The 23,736-nt window shown below is 46.4% G+C and overlaps 1 protein-coding gene across 4 annotated transcripts in view; it reads left to right on the forward strand.

The window, feature by feature from the left end:
- ACOT7 (acyl-CoA thioesterase 7) overlaps positions 1-23,736 on the forward strand; it is a 342,748-nt gene that overhangs the window by 40,325 nt on the left and 278,687 nt on the right. For 2 of the 4 annotated variants that reach the window (XM_075328835.1, XM_075328838.1), the window contains exon 1: positions 19,705-19,789. The exons of 1 other annotated variant lie outside the window; for it this stretch is intronic. Coding sequence is in view for 1 of the 3 variants with exons in the window: in XM_075328837.1 (XP_075184952.1) it covers positions 19,740-19,789 (50 nt within the window). In the remaining 2 variants the exon portion in view is untranslated. Of the gene's footprint in view, positions 1-19,653; positions 19,790-23,736 lie in introns of those variants that run through there. One more of the 4 variants, XM_075328837.1, reaches the window with a different exon arrangement.

The following is a 23,736-nucleotide window of genomic DNA, read 5'->3' on the forward strand; positions in this document are numbered from 1 at the left end:
ATTCGTGTGCTGTCCGTGTGCTGTCTATATGCTGTCCGTGTGCTGTCCGTGTGCTGTCCATGTGCTGTCCGTGTGCTGTCCGTGTGCTGTCCATGTGCTGTCCGTGTGCTCTGAGTGTGCTATTCGTGTGCAGTCCATGTGCTGTCCGTGTGCTGTCCATGTGCTGTCCATGTGCTGTCCATGTGCTGTCCACGTGCTGTCCGTGTGCTCTGAGTGTGCTGTCCATGTGCTGTCTGTGTGCTGTCCATGTGTTGTCCGTGTGCTGTCCGTGTGCTGTCCATGTGCTGTCCGTGTGCTGTCCATGTGTTGTCCGTGTGCTGTCCGTGTGCTGTCCGTGTGTTGTCCGTGTTCTGTCCATGTGCTGTCCATGTGCTGTCCGTGTGCTGTCTGTGTGCTGTCCATGTGCTGTCTGTGTGCTGTCCTGGTGCTGTCCATGTGCTGTCCTCGTGCTGTCCGTGTGCTCTGAGTGTGCTGTCCATATGCTGTCCGTGTGCTGTCCATGTGTTGTTCGTGTGCTGTCCGTGTGCTATCCATGTGCTGTCCATGTGCTGTCCGTGTGCTGTCTATGTGCTGTCCGTGTGCTGTCCTCGTGCTGTCCGTGTGCTCTGAGTGTGCTGTCCATATGCTGTCCGTGTGCTGTCCATGTGCTGTCCGTGTGCTGTCCATGTGTTGTCCGTGTGCTTTCCGTGTGCTGTCCGTGTGTTGTCCGTGTTCTGTCCATGTGCTGTCCGTGTGCTGTCTGTGTGCGGTCCATGTGCTGTCTGTGTGCTGTCCTCGTGCTGTCCATGTGCTGTCCGTGTGCTGTCCTCGTGCTGTCCGTGTGCTCTGAGTGTGCTGTCCATATGCTGTCCGTGTGCTGTCCATGTGTTGTTCGTGTGCTGTCCGTGTGCTATCCATGTGCTGTCCATGTGCTGTCCGTGTGCTGTCTATGTGCTGTCCGTGTGCTGTCCTCGTGCTGTCTGTGTGCTCTGAGTGTGCTGTCCATATGCTGTCCGTGTGCTGTCCATGTGTTGTACGTGTGCTGTCCATGTGTTGTTCGTGTGCTGTCCGTGTGCTGTCCGTGTGCTGTCCGTGTGCTGTCCGTGTGCTATCCATGTGCTCTCCGCTTTTTTCTCATCAATAATAATTCATTTATAGGTCCATTTACAATGTTCTCTGCTACAGAATAGTAATGTACCTGGATAAAGGACAGCATATGGCAGAATGGAGTTATTATGTGAGTTGAAATTACAAAAATAACTTTGTAAAAGTAGGAAAGCCATACTTTATTTGTTTTCAGAGTACCATTTTCTAAAAAAGCTCTAACCCTGTATGTATGATGTAAATTGAGTAATGTGCCAGTATTCATATTCATTAACATGGCTTTGTCTTATATCATATACATTATTCCAGACAAAACCCTTCTGCAGAGCGTCAACACCGGGCCCACAGATCTCCAGCGTTGTCACTGACGTATGGTGCACAAAAATGTTTACCATAGAATAATAACACTGCTGCTTCCATCATTTTATTAAAGAGGCTATGTGTAAATAACATTTTGAAGGGCATTTATTTTCTTGTTTATTTAGCGCCAACATATGCCATAGGGTTGTACAGAGCACTTATTCTCCCCCATAGTAGAGATTTAAATTTGGCTCTTTTGAAAAAAGCATCATGTTCCCATCTCATCCTATTATTGCCCACTACCGATGCTCTCCTCTAATAGCTCTAGGGCCTGTGCTTTTGTTGCTGATGCTTAATTTGACAGAGACCCTAGTATTTTGGTGAAATTTAATCTTTGACCTCAATTACTGCCCTTAATGGTGTGACCCTTCAATACCTTGTTGCCTTAATTCACTGCAAAATCTGCCATCCACTATTACTGTATCTATATTCATTTATTATTATTATTATTATTATTTATTTTATCTATATGTCATTTGCTTTTTAATGCCCTGTGCACACATTGAGTATTTGGTGAGTTTTTTACCTCAGTATTTGTAGCCAAAACCAGGAGTGGAACAATGAGAGGAAAAGTATAATAGAAACACGGGCACCACTGCTGTATTTACCACACACTCCTGGTTTTGGCTACAAATACTGAGGTAAAAAAAGTTACCAAATACTCAACATGTGCATGTGGCCTTATATTTCAAGTTCCAGCACCATCGTAGGTCATGTAAACACGTTGAGTATTTGGTGAGGTTTTTTTATCTCAGTATTTGTCATCTTGGTTTGATATGAAAACTTACAAAAATTAGAGATATAAAATATATATGGGTGAAACACTGGCACTCAAAAAAGGGACGGCAAACTAGCTGTGAATAAATAAATTCCAGTAAATGTATTTAATTAACTGGGAGACTTGAATAGTAAGGAAACTGCAGGTAGTGGGCAGGGTCCGCGTGAGCACCTGTCAAAAGAAAACAAGGGGTAATAAGATAGAATTTAGGGACTACCACGCTATCCTATGTGAGAAAACCTAGATGTAAAGTTACCCTAAATTCTATCTGAAATATAAAATATATCTCCTTCCTTCCTTCCTTTCTTTACTTCCTTTCTTTCCTTCCCTCTTTTCCTTCCTTCCTTTCTTCCTTTCTTTCCTTCCTTTCTTTCCTTCCTTGCCTTCCTTCGTTTCTTCCTTCCTTTCCTGCTAATTTTCCTTTATTTCCTTTCTTTCATTCCTTTCTTTCCTTCCCCTTTTCCTTCATTCTTTTCCTTCCTTGCTTTATTCTTTCCTTCCTTTCTTCCTTCCTTTCCCTCCTTCCCTCCTTCCTTTCCTTTCTTCCTTTCCTTTCTTCCTTCCTTTCCTTCCCTCGTTCCTTACTTTCCTTCCTTTCTTCATTTCTTTCTTCCTTTCTAACGTTCCTTTCTTTCCTTTCTTCCATCCTTCCTTTCTTCCTTCCTACCTTCCTTCTTTTTCTTCCTTTACTTTCTTCCTTACTTTCCTCCTTTCCTTCCTTACATTCCTTCCTTACCTTCCTCCCTTCCTTCCTTCCTTCCCCTTCTTCCTTTACTTCCGTCTTCCCTCCCTTCCTTTCTTCCTTACCTTTCCTTCCTTTTCCTTCCTTCCTCCCTTCTTTCTTTACTTTCTTCCTTACCTCCCTTCCTTCCTTCCTTCCTTCCTTCCCTTTCCTTCCTTACTTTCTTTCCTTACCTTCCTCCCTTCCTTCCTTCCTTCCTTCCTTCCCCTCCTTCCTTTACTTCCGTCTTCCCTCCCTTCCTTTCTTCCTTACCTTTCCTTCCCTTTCCTTCCTTCCTCCCTTCCTTCCTTCCTTCCTTCCTTCCCTTTCCTTCCTTACTTTCTTTCCTTTCTCTATTTTTTTGCAGTTCTTTTTATTTGCTGTGTAACTATTTAATCTCTTCCCTTTTAACTTTCTAGTAAGTATGATGTTGGTAGAACACATGTTGCGAAGTGAAATGAGCCAGTATGGCATATCATAAATGTAGCTTTTATTAAAAACATAGCCACGGTGCTGGCGCCATCTGCTGGTCATTTATCCACTTGCACTCTCCCAGATTACAAAAAGCACAGTCCATACATTACCGCTAAACACTGCTCCTAGGGGCCGCTCATTGTAATGTTAAACTTTAGAATTTCTTTTACTAATATTATTCCTTTGGTAAGGCAATAAAATGTCTTTTGTGCATTGTCCCCAACTTCACAAGTAAGTATTCTTAACCCTTTCTCCAGTAATGGAGCCAGTTTGACTCCGAAACGTACTTGCTATATATTAATCAGGCTATAACCTTATACAGTATATATCAAATACAGTACAGACCAAAAGTTTGGACACACTTTCTAATTCAAAGCGTTTTCTTTATTTTCATGACTCTAAAAATTGTAGATTCAGATTGAAGGCATCAAAACTATGAATTAACACATGTGGAATGAAATACTTAACAAAACAGTGTGAAACAACTGACAATATGTCTTATATTCTAGATTCTTCAAAGTAGCCACCTTTTGCTTTGATTACTGCTTTGCAGACTCTTGGCATTCTCTTGATGAGCTTCAAGAGGTAGTCACCGGAAATGGTTTTCCAACAGTCTTGAAGGAGTTCCCAGAGATGCTTAGCACTTGTTGGCCCTTTTGCCTTCACTCTGTTATGGACAAGATTATGAACTATTATGAGTATATAAGAGTTATATGGAGATATCCAAAAACCAGGATTTAAGATGCTGTTTGAGACTGTGTACCACATCTAGTTCTGCATTTTCGACATAAGACTCACACAGTCTCTACTTTCATGTGATAAGTGAATCATGCTGACATTGCTTAATATAAATGAGGAAGCAAGCACATTACAGTATATTGTATATCACAGAATAAGCTGTTCTACTTTATCCAATAGGATAGACGTGCTCCTAGCCAAGAACTCCTTTTTAATGTTTGTCCAACTTCCGTATTAAATTAGTCTTACTTTCTATTCATATCCGAGTACGTCTCTGGTGTGTATGAAAGAGAGTGGTATGCATGCTACCACAAGTGACTCATAATTTGGAGCAGACAGATTTAAGGGGGATGCACACTTAGGTTGCATCACAGTAAATTTATGGACCGCCTTATCAACTCTGCGGTCCAGCTCACCCCAAACCATCTCGATTGGGTTCAGGTCTGGTGACTGTGGAGACCAGGTCATCTGGCGTAGCAACCCATCACTCTCCTTCTTAGTCAAATAGCCCTTACATAGCCTGGAGGTGTATTTGGGGTCATTGTCCTGTTTAAAAATAAATGATGGTCCAACTAAACGCAAACCGGATGGAATAGCATGCCACTGCAAGATGCTGTGGTAGCCATACTGGTTCAGTATGCCTTCAATTTTGAATAAATCCCCAACAGTGTCACCAGCAAAGCACCCCCACACCATCACATCTCCTCCTCCATGCTTCACGGTGGGAACCAGCCATGTAGAGTCCATCCGTTCACCATTTCTACAAAGACACAGTGGTTGGATCCAAAGATCTCAAATTTGGACTCTTCAGACCAAAGCACAGATTTCCACTGGTCTAATGTCCATTCCTTGTGTTCTCTAGCCCAAACAAGTCTCATCTGCTGTTGCCTGTCCTTAGCAGTGGTTTCCTAGCAGCTATTTTACCATGAAGGCCTGCTGCACAAAGTCTCCTCTTAACAGTTGTTCTAGAGATGAGAAGGTGTGTCCAAACTTTTGGTCTGTATTGTACATCACTACACCAGTGTTATAAAAAGGGTCAATTCATCATTTGTAATTCCTTGAAGTCACTTTTTTTGTTGTCTGGCTGTATTTACTGAAATTGTTTTCGGCAAATTCTTAAAAATGGTGCACATAGTTCATGAATTTGATGCAAAATGAAGATAAAAACATAATTGAGGTTAATCTGCAGGTTAATAGTGTTCTGACACTGTACTGAGAGCCCCGCTGCCGGCAGTCTCCGGCTTTCAGTCATAGGGGTGGTGTAGCGTGTTTTCAATCGGTGCATGGTGAGCGGAGCTATAACTGCGCCCCCGGCACTGACTGAAAGCCGCTCAGTATTAGAACCTACCGTCAGTCAGTGCAGGGGGGCGTTGTTACAGCAGCCGCTCACTATATACAGAGCAGTGACTGAAAACACGCCAGCTGTGCCTCTATGACTGAAAGCCGGAGGCTACCAGGAGAAATAAAGTTAACTTCCCCCTGGCAGCAGGTGCACTCAGTGTGGCGGCTGCACTGCTTTAGAACACTATTGACCTGCAGATTAATCACATATATGCAGGTTAATATATATATATATATATATATATATATATATATATATAATAGGTTCTCGAAACCTATAAGAAGTTGCACATTTGTCTAAATATCGGCCAAATTAAAAACATTGCCCGAAACCTTTCCCCAGGCAGAGATTCATGAATCTCTTTTAAACATGTGGATAAGCAAAGTTGTTGAAGAAAAAAAAAAACCTTAAAGCACCACTCTGGTGTATCACTAATTCATGTTACTGGCTCCTAGCAATATAAATACTAGCCTCCATCATCTTCTGATCTCAGCACCACTCCGGACATTTTCAGATAGTTATGACCTTCCAGATCGCTCCAGTTTCTGCTGAGGGAGCCAGAGGAAGTCACTTCTCAATGTAAGTCTATGAGAGCAAGAACAAGGCTCCCATAGACTTATTTTGAGAGCTTGTGGCCGTTAGTTCTGGCTTCCAGTGAATCAGAAGCTGTGGTCACAAATAAAGGAATGGGACTAGAGTGACACCAGGAAGAGCAGAAGACGGCGACTGGTAGGTATATTACTAAAGACAGGGATTGTTACATTAGTAATATCACTCCAATGGGGAAATGAAAATAAAACCTAGCGTGGCGCTTTAAAAAAAAAAGAAAACAACTTAAAAAGTGGTGCAAAATATATAGAAAATAAGGAGCAAATATTAAAGCCACTAAAAAAGGAGCAAATTACTCCCAAAAATAGGAGAAACCGCAGTGATGAATCGGGGCCAATCTGATGAGCCCTTAGACTTGGTTCCTTTTTGTCCTGTATTTTCTATTTACTGGGAATTTTTTGGAGGTGATTACATTATCATTTCACCGTTGTCTATATACTCTGCTACCTCAGAATCTCTATGTCAAGTTACATTGTAGATTTAGTTACATATTAATGCATATCCCAACAAGGTGACTGTTTTAGTAAGTTTGTTTTTTTTGGGGGGAGGGAGGATTTGTAGTTATTTATTACACCCAGAAACTGACAAGAGGGAACTACAGGGAGGTTATTTAAAGGGAAAGCCTAATCTGAAAATGACCTATTGTTTAAAATCAGTTTTCTTCTCTAATAGGGCCAGCACGCCATTTCCTGGAAGTACCTCTCAGCCTATCACTGAGAGGTGCTGGGTACTTAAGGCACTCTCTCACTAGGGGAGGTGCCTGAGCAACGTCGTTAGTTAGTGATCTGTGCCCTAGCCAGCTAGTTGTCAAGTCCCAGTTTCAGTGTGCATTAACTTTCCTTGTCTCCATGTCCCGGCCATACCCATGGTACTGGCCTGTTCTTGTTGTGTCATCTGTTATAGCCGTCCTCTTATTATGTCCATCCAGCCTGACCATACCATCTGTCCCAGCCATCCCAGCTATACACATTACACTAGTGACTCTGTCTGTCCAGCCTGGCTGTACTATCTACTTTAGCTGTCCTGGTGGTCCCTGTCTACACTAGAGACTCTGCCTGTCTGCACCTGTGTCCGTTCTTGCCCTGGGGGGTCAGCTGCCACAATCCTGGGAGTGGTACCTGTTGCCTGCCTTGCGGTGGGAGCTCAGTCAAGCCCCTCCCTCTAAAGGGTAATCTCGGGTCCCCCCTGTGGTCCAGTGGGTCCACTCCTGCTCACCGCCTTACCCTCTACAGCGGCGAGCGTTACATACAATAGGCGATGTCACAGCTGACCTGCTCCCCCTCCCTTCACAATTATCTCTGCACGCACTCATTAGATGCTTTAATACCAATGAGAATAGTGGGATCCAATCATTGTGGCTAATATAGATGTTTTATTTTCTGAAGCAAATGGAAGATAGAGTGTAAAAAAAGTCTCAGTGGCCAGTGTGAAAATTGCAAGATTTAATTTAACTTTTTAAATATTTTACAAAAATACCTGGCTTCAAACTCGTGTAGTGCGCATGACCAAAAGTCCGGGGTCATGCACACTGAGCTGAAATCGAGGACTCGGACGCAATGGCAGCAGAGGTGAGTGAGATCGTCCTCTGACGCTGCACATTCATTAGCATAATAGCACGCACACAGGGACAAGCTTACAGTCTAAGTGGACCGACTAGCCAAGGGAACTAACGCCCTTTCGACTAGCTCCCACACTCATTAGCATATGATATGGGATATTTATCTATGCTACTAGATGCTGGGACAATTAGGCAGGGATTATTAATATGTACGCAGAACTGCTCGTGGTTCTAAGGGCATATTACACCTGACAGGTTCCCTTTCATGGAGCCGTGTCCATTAGAAAGAATGTGCTCTATGGCCGTGGGACTATGTTTGCACACTTGCTGTTAAGAATTTCTGAAAAAAAAAGGATAATGATATGTAATATTGAAAAAAAAAACACATTATCAAACTTAAAAAAAATAACCCGGAAATCTAATTTAAAGGGGTTAGCCGGCTTATTTTGCCTTTTTTTTTTATTATTTCCCTATTGGGCTACATTGGGGCAGGTAAGTAGATAGAGACCACTTACCTGCCCTGCTGTCAGCCCCTCTCCCCCGGGTCAGAGTGGTCATGTGACCGCTCCTGCCGCGATTTTGCTGCTTCCGGTCATTTCATGTCAACATGGGCAGGACCATGTTGACATGCAAATCTGGGAACAGCTTGTTGCTGCCCTGCTGGGCGGGTACAATGCGTGAGTCCCCGCCCCCTTCCCTGCACCCTCCCACACATTCCCCCGCACCCGTACTCTCCCCGCCCACGGTGTCACCGCCAGCACCGGACCCCCTGCTTACAGTGCTTAGGATAGCAGGAGTGCCCGTGCAGTCTGTGTCCCGCTCCGTGCCAGCCCCGCAGCTGCTCGCACTTCAGTATCAGCAGCTTCTCACACTGCAGTGCTGGCAGCCGCGGGGATGACGAGCGCTGCTGTCAGGAGGTTAGATGAGATCATTACCTGCTGTGACGATCTCCTCCTCTGTCGACGTCAGCGCTGTCACTGACTTCTACGCCCGCCGCGTTCTCACGTCACATCTTGTGGGCGGCCGGAGACTATCACTAGCGGTGACGTCACGGGCTCTCGCGATACTGCTGAGAACGCGGCGGGCATAGAAGTCAGTGACGGCGCTGACGTCAGTAGAGCAGGAGATCGTCACTGCAGGTAATGATCTCATCTAACCTCCTGACAGCAGCGCTCGTCATCCCCTGCAGTGACCTGGGCTGACCTATTGATGTTAGCTCAGGTCACTGCACTGGTCTCCCAGACAATGGGGAACATTCTGTTCTTCATTGACTGGGACATTGACTATGGTATGGATGTCGTGAGACCCCCTTATTGGATTACGCCGGACCCTGATTTTATTGTTCTTTTCAATAAATTGGTGAAAGAGGGAATGTTTTGGGGAGTGTTTTTTAAAATAAAACTTTTTTTGTTGTCTATTTTTTTTTTTTATTACTGACTGGGTTGGTGATGTTGGGTATCTGATAGACGCGTGACATCACCAACTGCTGGGCTTGATGCCAGGTGACATTACACATCTGGCATCAACCCCATATATTACCCCGTTTGCCATCGCACCAGGGCAACGGGATGAGTTGGGGCGAAGCGCCAGGATTGGCACATCTAATGGATGCACCACTTCTGGGGTGGCTGTAGCCTGCTATTTTTAGGCTGGGGAGTGTCCAATAACAGTGGACCTCCCTAGTCTGAGAATACCAGACCACAGCTGTCCACTTTACCTTGGCTGGTGATCCAATTTGGGGGGGACCCCCCGTTTTTTGTTTTAAATTATTTATATAATTTAAAATAACAGGGTGAGGTGCCCTCTGTTTTGGATTATCAGCCAAGGTGAAGCTGCCTGGTGTGGTTTGCAGGCTGCAGCCGTATGCTTTACCCTAGCTGGCTACAAAAGATGGGGGGGACCCCACGTCGTTTTTTTTTAAATGATTTATTTTTTGGCTAAATACAAGGCTAAGCACCCTTTAGTGCTACATGAAAGTCACTAAAGGGTGCCAGCTTAGAAAATGCAGGGAGATGGGACATTATATAGGTCTTTCTCATCTATCTATCTATCTATCTATCTATCCCATTCATTCATCCGTCTATCTCTCTGTCTCTATATCTATCTATCCCTCTGTTCATTCATTCATCCATTCATTCATTCATTCATTCATTCATCCATCCCTCTATCTCTGTCTCTATATCTATCTATCCATCTCTATATTTACTCATCTATTTATCTTTCTTGCTGCTTCTGTTTTTTGCAGTCCGCAAAAAAACAGAAGGCACACGGATGACACGGATGCATCCGTGAAAAAAACGGACCTTTTTTTGCGGACCGCAAAAATGGAACGGTCATGTGAATGTAGCCTACATGTATTCCCTATGGGGGTAGGGGTCGGTACAGAATGATGGTGGGGGGGGGTCGGTACAGAGCGCCGTTTGTGTGTGTGTGTGTGTGGGGGGGGGGTTGCAGAGCCCGATGTGTGTGGGGGGCGCAGAGCCCGATCATGTGTGTGTGTGTGTGTGTGTGTGTGTGTGTGTGTCGGGCGCAGAGCCCGATGTGGGGCTGTTGTTTCCAATGCTAGAGTGATAACAGGTCGGGTGCTGGCGCCACTACGTATCTTTAGGGTGCCAACCTCCACGGCTAGGTAGAGCACAGGAGGGAGTGGACATTGTAGGGATTTATTTTCCCTCTCTCTTCTGTGCACTAAATCACTTTATTCACATAAAATGTGGTATTGAACCTTTTTAGAATTAAATTAATAATAAATGTTAAGTTTTAGATAGGGTTTTATGGTATTTGTATGCACACCCTGTAACTAGTGAATTTTGGCAAACTGAACTTTCCCTCTGTTGACATATGCATTATACAACTGGTGTAACTTCATCATCCCTCCTTATCGCAGCGGCTCCATATTGCATTACACTCCAGCACTGTAGGTAACATAAGTATGGCCAGGATCACACGGAGCAGTATGCATTAGCTTTTTGATGCGGGTTCATGAGGTTCTGTAGCTGCAAAGACACCCACGGTCACAGGGTCACATGATACCGGCCGCTCGCCATGATCATCCACTATGATCAGAGAGGATGACTACTGATATAACAATGCTGAAGCAAATGTGTAACCTTAAAAAAAAGGGCAAGAAAAGTTGTATATAATTTGTCATTTATTGATTTGATGGAGCAAGACAAGACTAAGGCGGGCTTTGCACACTGCGACATCGCAGGTGCGATGTCGGTGGGGTCAAATTGAAAATGACGCACTTCCGGCATCGCATGCGACATCGCAGTGTGTAAAGTCTCGATGATACGATTAACGAGCGCAAAAGCGTCGTAATCGTATCATCGGTGCAGCGTCGGCGTAATTCATAATTACGCTGACGCGACAGTCCGATGTTGTTCCTCGCTCCTGCGGCAGCACACATCGCTGTGTGTGAAGCCGCAGGAGCGAGGAACATCTCCTACCGGCGTCACTGCGGCTTCCGTAGGTTATGCGGAAGGAAGGAGGTGGGCGGGATGTTTACATCCTGCTCATCTCCGCCCCTCCGCTCCGATTGGCCGCCTGCCGTGTGACGTCACAGTGACGCCGCACGACCCGCCCCCTTAACAAGGAGGCGGGTCGCCAGCCACAGGGACGTCGCACGGCAGGTGAGTGTGTGTGTGAAGCTGGCGTATAATTTTCGCTACGCCAGCTATCACCACATATCGCTGCTGCGACGGGGGCGGGGACTATCGCACTCGGCATCGCAGCATCGGCCTGCGATGTCGCAGTGTGCAAAGTGCCCCTTAAGCCGCTTTACACGCAGCGACATCGCTAACGAGATGTCGTTGGGGTCATGGAATTCGTGACGCACATCCGGCCTCGTTAGCGACGTCGTTGCGTGTGAAACGTAGGAACAACCGTTCAAAATTACTTACCTAATCGTTAATCGTTGATGCGTCGTTCCTTTCCCGATTATCGTTGCTGTTGCAGGACGCAGGTTGTTCGTCGTTCCTGCGGCAGCACACATCGCTATGTGTGACACCGCAGGAACGAGGAACAACATTGTACCTGCGGTCGCACACAATGAGGAAGGAAGGAGGTGGGCAGGATGTTCCGGCCTCTCATCTCCGCCCCTCCGCTTCTATTGGGCGGCCGCTTAGTGACGCCGCTGTGACGCTGAACAAACCGCCCCCTTAGAAAGGAGGTGGTTCGCCTGCCACAGCGACGTCGCTAGGCAGGTAAGTATAGTGTGACGGGTGTAAGCGATGTTGTGCACCATGGGCAGCGATTTGCCCGTGACGCACAACCAACGGGGGCGGGTGCTTTCACCAGCGACATCGCTAGCGATGTCGCTGCGTGTAAAGCGCCCTTAAGTCATCAATATCAGATTTAGATAACAGGAGATAAAGGGTTAAAATACGAGCTGCCAATGGACAAGATGCACAGACTGTGAAGAGGGAAAGCCAGGTAAGTATATTCCAAGAAGTTAGACGTATACACTTCTTCTTCAGGACAGAAACTGCTTAGGCCTCATGCACACGCTGCATTCTCTGCCATGTTTTTAGCGTGCATTTCCTTCCCCAGCAAAGTCTATGAGACGTCATTTTTGCTGTGTTAGGCTGTATCTTTGTGGTGACCTTTCTTTTTGCGTTTTGTCCCTGTGTTTCTCACTAGTGATAGGAGGACTCACAGATCAATCACCCGCCAACTCAGGGTCGGCGGGGGATTGATCCCTGGTATAATCTATGGGGACCAAAATCTGACGCAAAGGGGTAGAAGCAAGCGCTTCATACTTACTGAGTCACCGGCCCAACTGTATGCTCCCACAGACGCTTGCGGGCTGCTCATTACCTTCATAGCATATGCACTGATTCCCCCACCCACCAGCATCTGTGATTAGTCAGACAACCCTCCCACACTGTGTAATAGCATGTCTGACGCTAGATGCCGGCAGGCAGGTCTATATCGTATATTTAAATAAATTGGTGTAGGGTCCCCTCATATTATGATACCCAGCACACATAAAACCCACGGCTACAGGCTGCAACGCCCACCCGCGCACTTGGCTGTGCACCAAAATAGGAGGAACCGCATGTGGCTTTTTTTTTAATGAAATAAATAATTTTAAAAACTATCATGCGGTACCCAACAATTGTGATACCTTGCCAAGATAAAACCAGAGAGTTGGGGGGGGGTCTGTTTTTTTTCAGGCTGGGGAGACCCATGCTTATTGGGTCCCCCCAGCCTAAAAATAGCAGCCCAGGATTGTCGCTTCCAGTAGCTGCAACAGTCCCAGCACTTTACCCGACTCTTCTTGATTGCCCTGGTGAGATGGCAACCAGGGTAATAAGGGGTTAATGGCAGCTCACAGCTGCCACTAATCCCTAGATTAGTAATGGGAGGTGTCTATGAGACACCCCCCCATCACTAATCTGTAAATGAAAAGAAATAAACATAAACACCCAAAAAATCCTTTACTTGAAATAAAATATAAAAAATACCCTCTTTTCACCCCTTTAACTCTCCCTGAAAAAGCTATTAAGTGAAACATACGTCGGAGGTCTGGGGTCCAGGCTCTATGTGTTGTACTTTAGTTCACTGTACGAATGTAAGAGAAGATAGAATCGTAGCACACACTGTTGTATAAATGTTCTTGCTTTATTATAAATGCATTAAAAGGTGAGTGGGTCCGAAACGAGATGCTGGCACTGTTTCGCTCTGCTGTGCTTCTACGGGCCCTCTATGTCTTTTCACTGATTGTATGTTTTGAAATGTTATAGTATTATATGCATTTACTTTGCTTACTTTCACAGATATATTTTCAATATTAATACTAATACTTACTCATATTCTTAACATATATGGTTCAATAGAGAGCATAACGTAGGGGCAGAAATCCCGATTTCAGCAATGTGTCACTTACTGAGCTGCTTAGTGTAGTTTTGATAAAAATCACTGTTTAATCAGAAGTAGATTATCATTACAGGACTACTTGGCGTGCTGCAGGTAGTCTAGCATATTCATGAGCTCTGTATAGCTGCTAGATCTACATTGATTTGATCAAAATGACAGCAAACAGCCCAGTAAGTGACACATCGCTGGAATCAGGGTCTCGGTCTATACATTATGCTGCTCTCAGATGGTTAATTGGTGTTACAAATATAGTAAGTGTTATATCCTACCTGAATATAATGCAAGGGAGACAGTGTCTACTGGAAGAGAAGGCATGTCAGCAGAATCAAATGCGGAATGCACAGAGCCTCTGGTATGTCACTGTGCATTAATATTGGTGTTATACCTTGTTATGCATCTCAATAGTTCTATTCCTGTCACCATTAGTGATTCATGCCATGATAATAGGACATTTCAGCAGTTTTTCTGCATTTAATAAACATTTTGTAAGTCCGTAAATATAATAGTGCAGAAAGTAAGAGGTAGCATGTATACACTGACAATGGCTGTAATAGATTTCCAGTTTTGAAATGCATGAGCAGTGTAAAAAGAGAAATGGAGTCAGAGGAAAATAACTCAACAGTGCAGAAATAATGGGGCCATACAGTGCCAACATGAAAATGTCATGCAGAGTGCATAAATAAATAGATATCTGTCATGAAACTCTGAAATGATCACCTATCGGTAGACTGGGTGACCTATGGCCCCTTTTGAATGGAGCGTTGATTTCTTCTGCACTCTGTAGCTCCAATCAATTTCCGTTGGACTGCACAATCAGCAGTGAATATATACGACTACCCAGTGGCAGACGCAGACAGAAAAGGGCCCCTGTGCAAGAACAATATATGGGCTGTCACGATCCCTCTGTGCAGAGCATCTTTCAGACTAGCTGATGCTCTGCTGCGAGTACAGACCTGGCAATGACATTTTTCCTCTATGCAGAGCATATTGGCTTTGGAGATGCTCTGCTGCACCCTCCTGAGTTACTGAGCTAGCATCCTGATTGAAATAGCAGGGTTTTGTGTTGGTGTTGATTACTCAGGTGTTCCACCTTCCTAGTAATTTCTCATGCTTCTTTACTGAGCATGCTCGCCCTGAACCTTGCCAGTTGTATTTTCTGGTTCTGCAGTTGTGCTGTTGGCTTGTGTCTCTGCTAGTGCTCTGATGTTTGCTTACTGACCCCAGACTGTTATTTGACTCCTCTCTGCCCGCTCCCTGATCCTGTGACCTCCTACTTTTTCACTTCAGACCGTTACCTGACCACATTTCTGTTTTCTCCCAGAACTTATTACATGCTCTCCTGGTATTTTGACCCTCGGATTGTGACCTGACTACGCCTCTGTTTACTCCTTGTTCCTTACTCCTCCTACGTGTCCTCCTGTTACCAGCCCCCGGCTTTCCTGACTACTCTTTTGTCTATACTATCCGTAAGTAGTGACTGCATCACATGGGCCCTTTTACAGCCTAATACCTTATAATGCACAATTACAGCTAATTTGAAGGTGGGATTGGACCCTCTTACCCAAAGGTGGTTCTAGAGTTTTCAACACCTGGGGCAAGAATTCCAGTTGGTGCGCCCCCTCCCTGAAGATCAGGGGCAGACATATCATTAGTGCAAACTGTGTAGGCACACTCACGCCCAAGAAGTTAAGGTGGCCCATTTCTACCTCCAAAGCAGGCAGAATTGGGCATTTTGAGGAGTTATTGGACTGAAAAGGGCCCTTATATGACTATTCTTGCACAATGGTCCTTTTCTGTCTCTGTCCATCAATGCTGAAGTGGTTTGTGTAGTCATCATGTGAACGCTCATTCATATGCAATTTGCAGATTTAGAGTCACATACTGACGAACTGCTCTTTTGAGACTGAGAGAAGCAGGAATAAGTTAGTCACCACCTGACCATAAATATGAAAATCCCATTTGAGTGGCCATGTGATGACTGCTGGAACCAGCAAGCCAAGCTGAATCCTGACAGTGAATATATTACACCCTGTTAGGATTGGCATGCTAACAGTACTACATTTCATAACTAAAGGGCTTGTCCAAGTTTGTAATGAAAGTATGCAGTTACTCTAGATGACTGTAGACTTCTGAATTCTCATAACACACACACTACACACTTTTAGGATTCTCCCATGTCAGTGGCAAGAGTGGACGGTCATGTGAGCACAAGTATGTGATTTGCATACTACTGACTAAATGCGTATGGCCTTACTTAATTTACTTATGTTGAGCGAGGCCATGCATGTCTAGTCGGCATGTAAGCTCATGTATACAATAGTATACTTGTTATTTCATGACCTCCCACTCTTACCGCCAGCACAAGAGAATCTTGACAGCATGCAGTGCACTGTGAGAATTCAGAAGTCTGCAGACTTTCATCACAAACTTGGAAAACCTCTTTAATGCTCCTAACATAAATACAAATTTAGTAATCCCTAACTTGTCAGATCACTCAATACTTTATTAACATAGGCATGTATCATGTAATCTTACAAGTTATGGATTGTTACATGTGTCCAGGATCAGAACCAAGAACAGCACAAGAATACATTACAAGAATCACCAGCAGTACAAAAACACAGCATCACAACCCTCATCAGTACAGGAATACATCACCAGAATCACTATCAGTACATGATACATCAATGGTAATGTCAGGGTAGCTTCATATGTATTTGAATCACATGAACCTTCAACTCTCAGTATGTTCTTAACAATTGTAAGGAATTACTGTGAGTTGTTTTAATCAGTCATCATCAGACTGCAGATTATACAAGAACCATAGTACTGATGAGAATTAGTCGGTATCACAAATAAATATTTCATCTGTTCCTTACAGATGATGTTGTTTCTGATCTGAGCTCTTCTTTTTGTTTTCTTCATCTTGTTCCGACTCCTTGATGACTTTTCCCATCCACAGCCCATCTCTGCAGACTTCCATCTTCTCTGATCTTTTGTAGCACATCTCGACACGGTGCCCTTAAAAATAGCAGTGATTTATAGTGCTTGTGAATAAAAATAAGTAGTGCCCCTGAATCAATAGTTGTTCTCACTGTATTCCTTGCACAAAAATGACCCCCACACTGTCCCTCTTATGGTACATGCCCTAAACCTTGCCCTCTCCTTTACATGCTGGGCCCTCTTTTCACACTGCTGTCTAACACTGTGTCCCCTCTATAGTGCCCACAGTCTATACTGCATCCCCTGATAACACTTCCCCTCCTCAGCATACTGTCTCCTCCTTGCTGTGCCTTTCGCACTTTACCCCAATGCTACTCCCTCTCTACACCATCTCCCTCAAAACATTACCCAGTCTCTATTCTGTGCCCCCTCACACTTTTCTCCCCTCGTACTGTCTCCTCACACTATTCTCATCAATAGTCTATTCGCACATTTTCCATCTCCCTCATGCTGTCTCCTTACACATTCCCCCACTCTACCCCACATACCCCACTGTACAGTATCCTCATCCAACCCTCCACTTGATAACCATACTGTCTCCTCATGTATTTACTGCATCGCTCTTCATATTGTCTCTTCACACATTCCCCGCTCCTCATACTGTGTCCGCATCTATCCCCCTCACTCCGCATACTGTATTCGGTGCACAAAATATGACTTACACACTGTCTCGTTTGTGGTACATGCTTTCCACACTGTCCTCTCCTTTCCATACTATGCTCCCTCATCACACCCTTACTCCTCGGCATACTGTCTCCTCCTGGCTGTGCCATTAAATTATCTCCCCAGACTATTCCCTCTCTTTACCGCCCTCCCACACACAGTTTCTATTCTCTGCCCCTCATACTTTTACCCTGTGTACTCTCTCCTCACATAATTCCCCTCAAAAGGTTCCACACACATTCCCTCCCCATTCTGTCTCTTCTCACATACCCCTCTAATCATATTGTCTCCTCACATATATACCCCCTCACTCCCCATACTGTATCTTCACACATACCCCTGCTCCCCATATTGTGTCAGCACCCATGCCATCACCCATGCTCTCCATATTGTTTCCTTATACATGGCCCTCCTTGCTCTCAATACTATGTCTGCACCCATCCATCCTTTGCTCTTTATCCTGTCTTAAGATTTCTCCCCCCATGTTCACCATACTTGGCCATATCTATCCCATCCCCCTCACTCCCCAATACTGTGTCCAAATATATTCCCCCTTCACTCCCCATACTGTTTCTGCACCTATCCTCCCCTGACTACCCATAATGTGTCTGGAACCATCCCCCTCGCTCACCATACTGAGTCTGTACCCATCCCCCCTCACTCCCCATACTGTGTCTTCATACGTCCCCTCCTCGCTCTCCATACTGTCTGCACCCATCCCCTCCATTACTTCCCAAATTGTGCCCTAAAATTCCACGGTCCACTCTCTATTCTGTGTCAACCCCCATCCCCCTTGCACTTCAAACTTTATCCTCAAATAACCCCCTCCCCAATTACAAAAAAACTTTGGTGTCTTTTGCTCTACTGGAGCACTTACTACCAACACTTTGTGCGCCTCTGCGGCACCGGTGAGTGACGTCAGTAGCGTGATGCTGCCCTTACCTCTTGGGCCTCCGCGCGGTTGCACAGATTGCACATCTCTGTCTGCTCCCTGTTTCTGACCTTGGACCTCTTCCTGACCATGTCTCTGTGTGCTCCCTGACCCTTATATGTTACCTCCCAGCTTCTGACCTCGGACTTCTTCCTGACCACTCCCTGAACCTTCTGTTACCTCCCGGCTTCTGATCATGTCTCTGTGTGCTCCCTGAATCTTATATGTTACCTCCTTGCTTATGATCCCGGCTTGTCTGACTACCCTTCTATTCATACTGTTCGTAGTGTTTAGCATCACAGCGCACAACTTTTTGCTCCTTGCGTACGCCATTATAAACTAATAATTGTCCCGTTAACAAGAAACAAAGCCCACTGAGTGCCCTCACTCCCCACCCTTAAAAAAATATGCCGAGAGTGCCCAAATTACTAATAGCCCAGGGCAATTGATGCAGCACATGGGTAGACCGGCCAATCTGGCATTTGCTAGAATTGCCAGATGGCCAGTCCGGCCCTGCCTGACTTTATGTGCTGCTCTCCAGTAGAGGGATTGTATGACCTGACCCAGTAATTGCCATTCAGGGGTATAGCAGAGCTAGTGGACCAGATTCATAGGAGCCAATATATTGGTTGTTCTTCAACTTTCCCAGGAACAGATGATATTTTGTAATTCGCTTTTATTGATTATTTCCATTCTCTCTGGTGCACCAGGTCCAGATGTCAGTTTTTTAATATTAGGCACATTGTTAGTTGTGATATGACTAATTATAACAATCAATGGACTGTAAATGAGAACAATGCTGCAATGGACTTGCTGCAAAGTAAGTGTAAGGCTACTTTCACACATCAGTTTTTTGCCATCAGGTTCAATCCGGAAAAAAACGGGTAAAACGGATCCGGTACCGCATCCGTTTTTTCCCCATAGACTTGCATTGGTACCGGATTGTACCGGATGGCTTTGCGTTGCATCCGTTTTTTTCCGGATGCGGCAAAATTAGTTAAAGCGGCGGCCGGAGGCAACGTAGCTTGCAACGTTTTTTTGTCCGGCAAAAAAAACGCATCGCGCCGGATCCGGCGCGATACGGCGTGTTTTACAATAGAAGCCTATGGACGCTGGATCCGGCGTAATGCGGTAAAAAATGGATGCGGCCGCCGGATCCGTTTTTCTAAACTGAGCATGCTCCAATGTAATTAACAAAACGGATCCAGCCAAAAAACGGACGAAAAGGATGCAAAAACGGATGCAAACCGTATCCACCGGATCCGTTTTTTAACGGATCCGGCATAACGGATCCGTTAAAAAACGGATCCGTGGATACGGTTTTCACTTTTTTTTCAGGATCCGTTGGATCAGGAAAAAAAAGGACTGTGCCTGAATACAGAAAACTGATGTGTGAAAGTAGCCTAAGCAGCCAGGAGAGGTGTGCCCTGCATTCCCCTACACAAGGGGGATCAGAGATGAGGATGTAGGGGGAGGACTGAGCCCCTGTCATCCAGCCATTCTCCTCCTCCTATATCTCCCTCCCCTTCCAGGCTCAGCATCCAGGAGCAGCCACACACCTTCAGCAGCTGCAAACCATCTTCTTCCAGAAAAGAGACAATGTCACAGCAGAAGACCCCTGCAGCTATCCCAGCTATCCAGATCAGCAGGTAAGCAGCAGGGGGTCCTGGCTGCAGGGCTGGGCTTGCTGCATAGAGCATGCTGGAGGGGAGCAGGCATTGCCTGCAGTGTCTGCAGTACACGTGGGTGAAGCCGGCATTAGCAGTGATGCAATGGAGGGAGGGAGCTGTGACTCTGCAGAAAGCTGTGGAGGCCTGCGCACAACTCTGCTGGAGGAACAACTGGAACTAGGTCACAAGTCGCCTGCAGGAGTGCGGCCTCCCCACCAGGGGGCGGTGTGTGAGACTGTCCCTGCAGATCTGTTACATAATAGCTCATGGGTCACTGATCCCTACAGCTATGACTTGTGTGATACATTGTATTTACAGTTATCAGATTTTGAATATTGTTCTCCACTGCAGGAAACCTGAATAATCTCATCCTTGTGAATGACTGCAGGTTTGGGATTAGCATTTTTGTCTTAAAGGGAACCTGTCACCACTTTTTTGGCCTATAATCTGCAGCCACCACCACTGGGCTCTTATATACAGCATTCTAACATGCCGTATATAAGAGTATAACATAAAAAACACTTTATAATACTTACCTAACGGTTGCGCTGTGGGCCTTATGGGCGTCTCCGTTGTCCGGTGCCGGCGCCGCCTCTTTTGGTCATCTTCGTCCTCCTTCTTCCCTAGCTGCGGTGCATGACGGGTCCGACGTCAAACATACTCATCAGCATTCAGGTCCTGAGCAGGGCAGATCAAAGTATTGTAGTGCGCCTGTGTGACGCCCTGGACTAGCCAGGTAGTCACAGGTAGGCCCTTGCACAGCACCCGTCCCCTAAAAAGGTGACAGAAGCCAACCTTAAAAACCCTAGTCACCTCCCTCAGGGTTTGATGGACACACCAGGGGGCGTGCCCAGACGGTTGGACACGCCCGCCGAAGAGTTCACAGGCCCTGAGGCAGGAAAAAGAGTTAGTCTGAGATTAGTTTGAGGAGAGGAGGAGATTAGTTGTGGAGTTCAAGGAGTGAGGTTCAAGTGCAGAGGCAGGCCTGTGCCCAGGTCTGCCGCAGTCTAACGACAGGTGTCTGGGTAGGAGGGAGACGGTGGCCTCAGCCTGCAGGAGCCGGGAAGACGGCTCAGTGGAACCGTGGTGGACCGAGACAGGGTAGTGGCCCGCCGGTACCGACCCAGGGAACAGACTCGGAAACCGGAGCACACAGGGGGGTACTCAGACCCTGAAACGAGGTCCCGAAACTAACGGACCCCGTTAATTAACTCATTGAGGTTTGGACTTTAGGTCCTTTCCCACCCAAGTCCTGACTGAAGACAACAGCCCACCGAGGGGGATAGAAAGCCACCGCACAGGCATGGAGATCCCACGGGCCAGCGTCTGCGGGCACACGGGCTCTCCCGACATACACAACGCCGGGGAGCGGGCTCCCGTTGCTGAAGCACAGTCAGCCGAGAGCTACAGTACAAGGTGCAGGAGAAAGGCGGAGACCACCAACCCGAGTGGGGGACCAGATGCAGCCGGCTGCGGGCACCGACCACCATCATCTTGGTTTACCAGAGACTCTTGTGTATCTATCATAGTGAGTACAACTGTGCCCTAGGGCCGCGCACCGCCCTGCACCGCCAAGCACCGACATACCATACCAATCGGGTCCCGGGGCCATCACCCCTACCCATGGAGGGGTTAACACCTTTGCTGCGCAACATCTCCCTCGGGTGCCTAGTAAACAGCAGTGGTGGTGTCCACATTCACCACGACTCGTGGGTGGCGTCACAAACTTAAACAAAACCACGGCCCTGGCCATAACCCTAACCCCTTCAAAGCGCCAGCCCCTTTCAGAGCAAAGTGACCCCGGGTCCGGAGGCGCTCGAGCCACCCACCGACAACCCCCGGATCCGAGCGGCTCGGCTGCAGCCGAGCGCAGGGCGGTTCACCTGCGCAGGAGCGGCGAGTGTGTATGACGTAGGACTCGTCATGCACCCAGGCATCAGAAAGAGGACGAAGATGGCCGAAAAAAGAGACGCTGGCAACGGAGAAGCCCATAAGACCCACAGCGCGACCGTTATGTAAGTATTATAAAGTGTTTTTTATGTTATATCCCCCAGCCTGGGCTCTTATATACAACATGTTAGAATGTATATATACAGTATATATATATATATATATATATATATATAATATATAATATATATATATATATATATATATATATATATATATATATATATATATATATATATATGTGTATACACTGTATATAAGAGCCCGGTGGTGGTGGCTGCAGCTTATAGGCCGAAAAAGTGGTGACGGGTTCCCTTTAACTGTACAGTCCTTTTCATATTAGGGCAACTAAGACTATGTACTGACAGTGCATTTTTAATCGACTTTTTTTAGTGTGATTTTGTCCCAAAACTGCATGCAAATCCTTATGCCAGCAAATTCTGAAGTTCCTGTGCACAAGCTGTTTTTTTTCCTTTGCAGATTTGCAGCAAAAAATAAACTGCAGCATGTCAATTCTTTCAGTGTTTTTGCAGCATTTTTCCACCCCAAATGCTTGCAAAAAGTGCATGGAAAAAACGCAGCAATTTTCTGCCAGAAGATGCAGATTTGGTGCAGAAATTTCTGCAACCCAATACTCTGCATGCGCACACACCCTTATTCATATTGTCTGTTCAGGGAGGAAGTAAATGAACTCTAGTTCCATCTATTGGCGGTAGCAATCCTAAAAGTCAAAAGTGGCCCTTTAACGAGCCTTGTCATATAACTTAAGGCTACTTTACACGCTGCGATATCGGTCCCGATATCGCTAGCGTGGGTACCCGCCCCCATCTGTTGTGCGACACGGGCAAATCGCTGCCTGTGCTGCACAACATCGCGCAGACCCGTCACACATACTTACCTGCCCGGCGACGTCGCTGTGACCGGCGAACCGCCTCCTTTCTAAGGGGGCGGTCCGTGCGGCGTAACAGCGACGTCACTGAGCGGCCGCCCAATAGAAGCGGAGGGGCGGAGATGAGTGGCCGGAACATCCCGCCCACCTCCTTCCTTCCTCATAGCGGCCGGGAGGCAGGTAATGAGAGGTTCCTCGTTCCTGCGGCGTCACACGTAGCGATGTGGGCTGCCGCAGGAGCGACGAACTACATCGTTACTGCTGCAGTAACGATAATCGAGAATGGACCCCCATGTCACCGATGAGCGATTTTGCACGTTTTTGCAACGATGCAAAATCGCTCATCGGTGTCACACGCAGCAACATCGCTAATGCGGCCGGATGTGCGTCACAAATTCCGTGACCCCAACGACTCCGCATTAGCGATGTCGCAGCGTGTAAAGCCCCCTTTAGGATTTATGCCAGATCATAACCTCAATTTGCAGACACTATGTTTTAGGCCTCTGCCACACTCACGTGAAATTCACGCACGTGCCAAGAGACACGTATTTTCCCTGCGTGTTGCGTGCAGGTAAGTACGTGTCTCTGGTACGTGCGTGACACGTGTGTTCTACGTGTGCTATCCGCGATAGCACACGTAGAACCGGTAATTATTATACTCACCTGGTCCTTCCTGCTGTCCGCGCTGCTGTCCGTGGTGCTGATCCTCGGTCTCCAGCCCTCCCGACTCCCCGCTGCTGCTGCTTCCGGCCGCAGTGAAGTGAATATTCAATGAGAATAATGAGCGGCGGTCGGCAGCAAGAGGCAGCAGCAGCAGAGGCAGGAGGGCTGGAGAAGGTGAGTTAATGTTTTTTTTTTTTTTTCACTGACATGTGTGTTTTCTCCGGCGCGTGTCACACGAGACCGCATCCACACTAGACCCGTGTGGTACGGGTGCGGGCCGTGTGACACCCGTGCTGCGGGAGAAATCACTGACATGTCAGCGCTTTGAAAAACGCACACACGTACAAACGCCCACGGACACACGTTCCGTGTGGTTTTACGTTTGTGTGCCTGCTACAATAGGGTAGCATTGGTTAACGTGTCT

The sequence above is a fragment of the Anomaloglossus baeobatrachus genome, chromosome 11 (assembly GCF_048569485.1).
Source record: "Anomaloglossus baeobatrachus isolate aAnoBae1 chromosome 11, aAnoBae1.hap1, whole genome shotgun sequence".
Taxonomy (NCBI): domain Eukaryota; kingdom Metazoa; phylum Chordata; class Amphibia; order Anura; family Aromobatidae; genus Anomaloglossus; species Anomaloglossus baeobatrachus.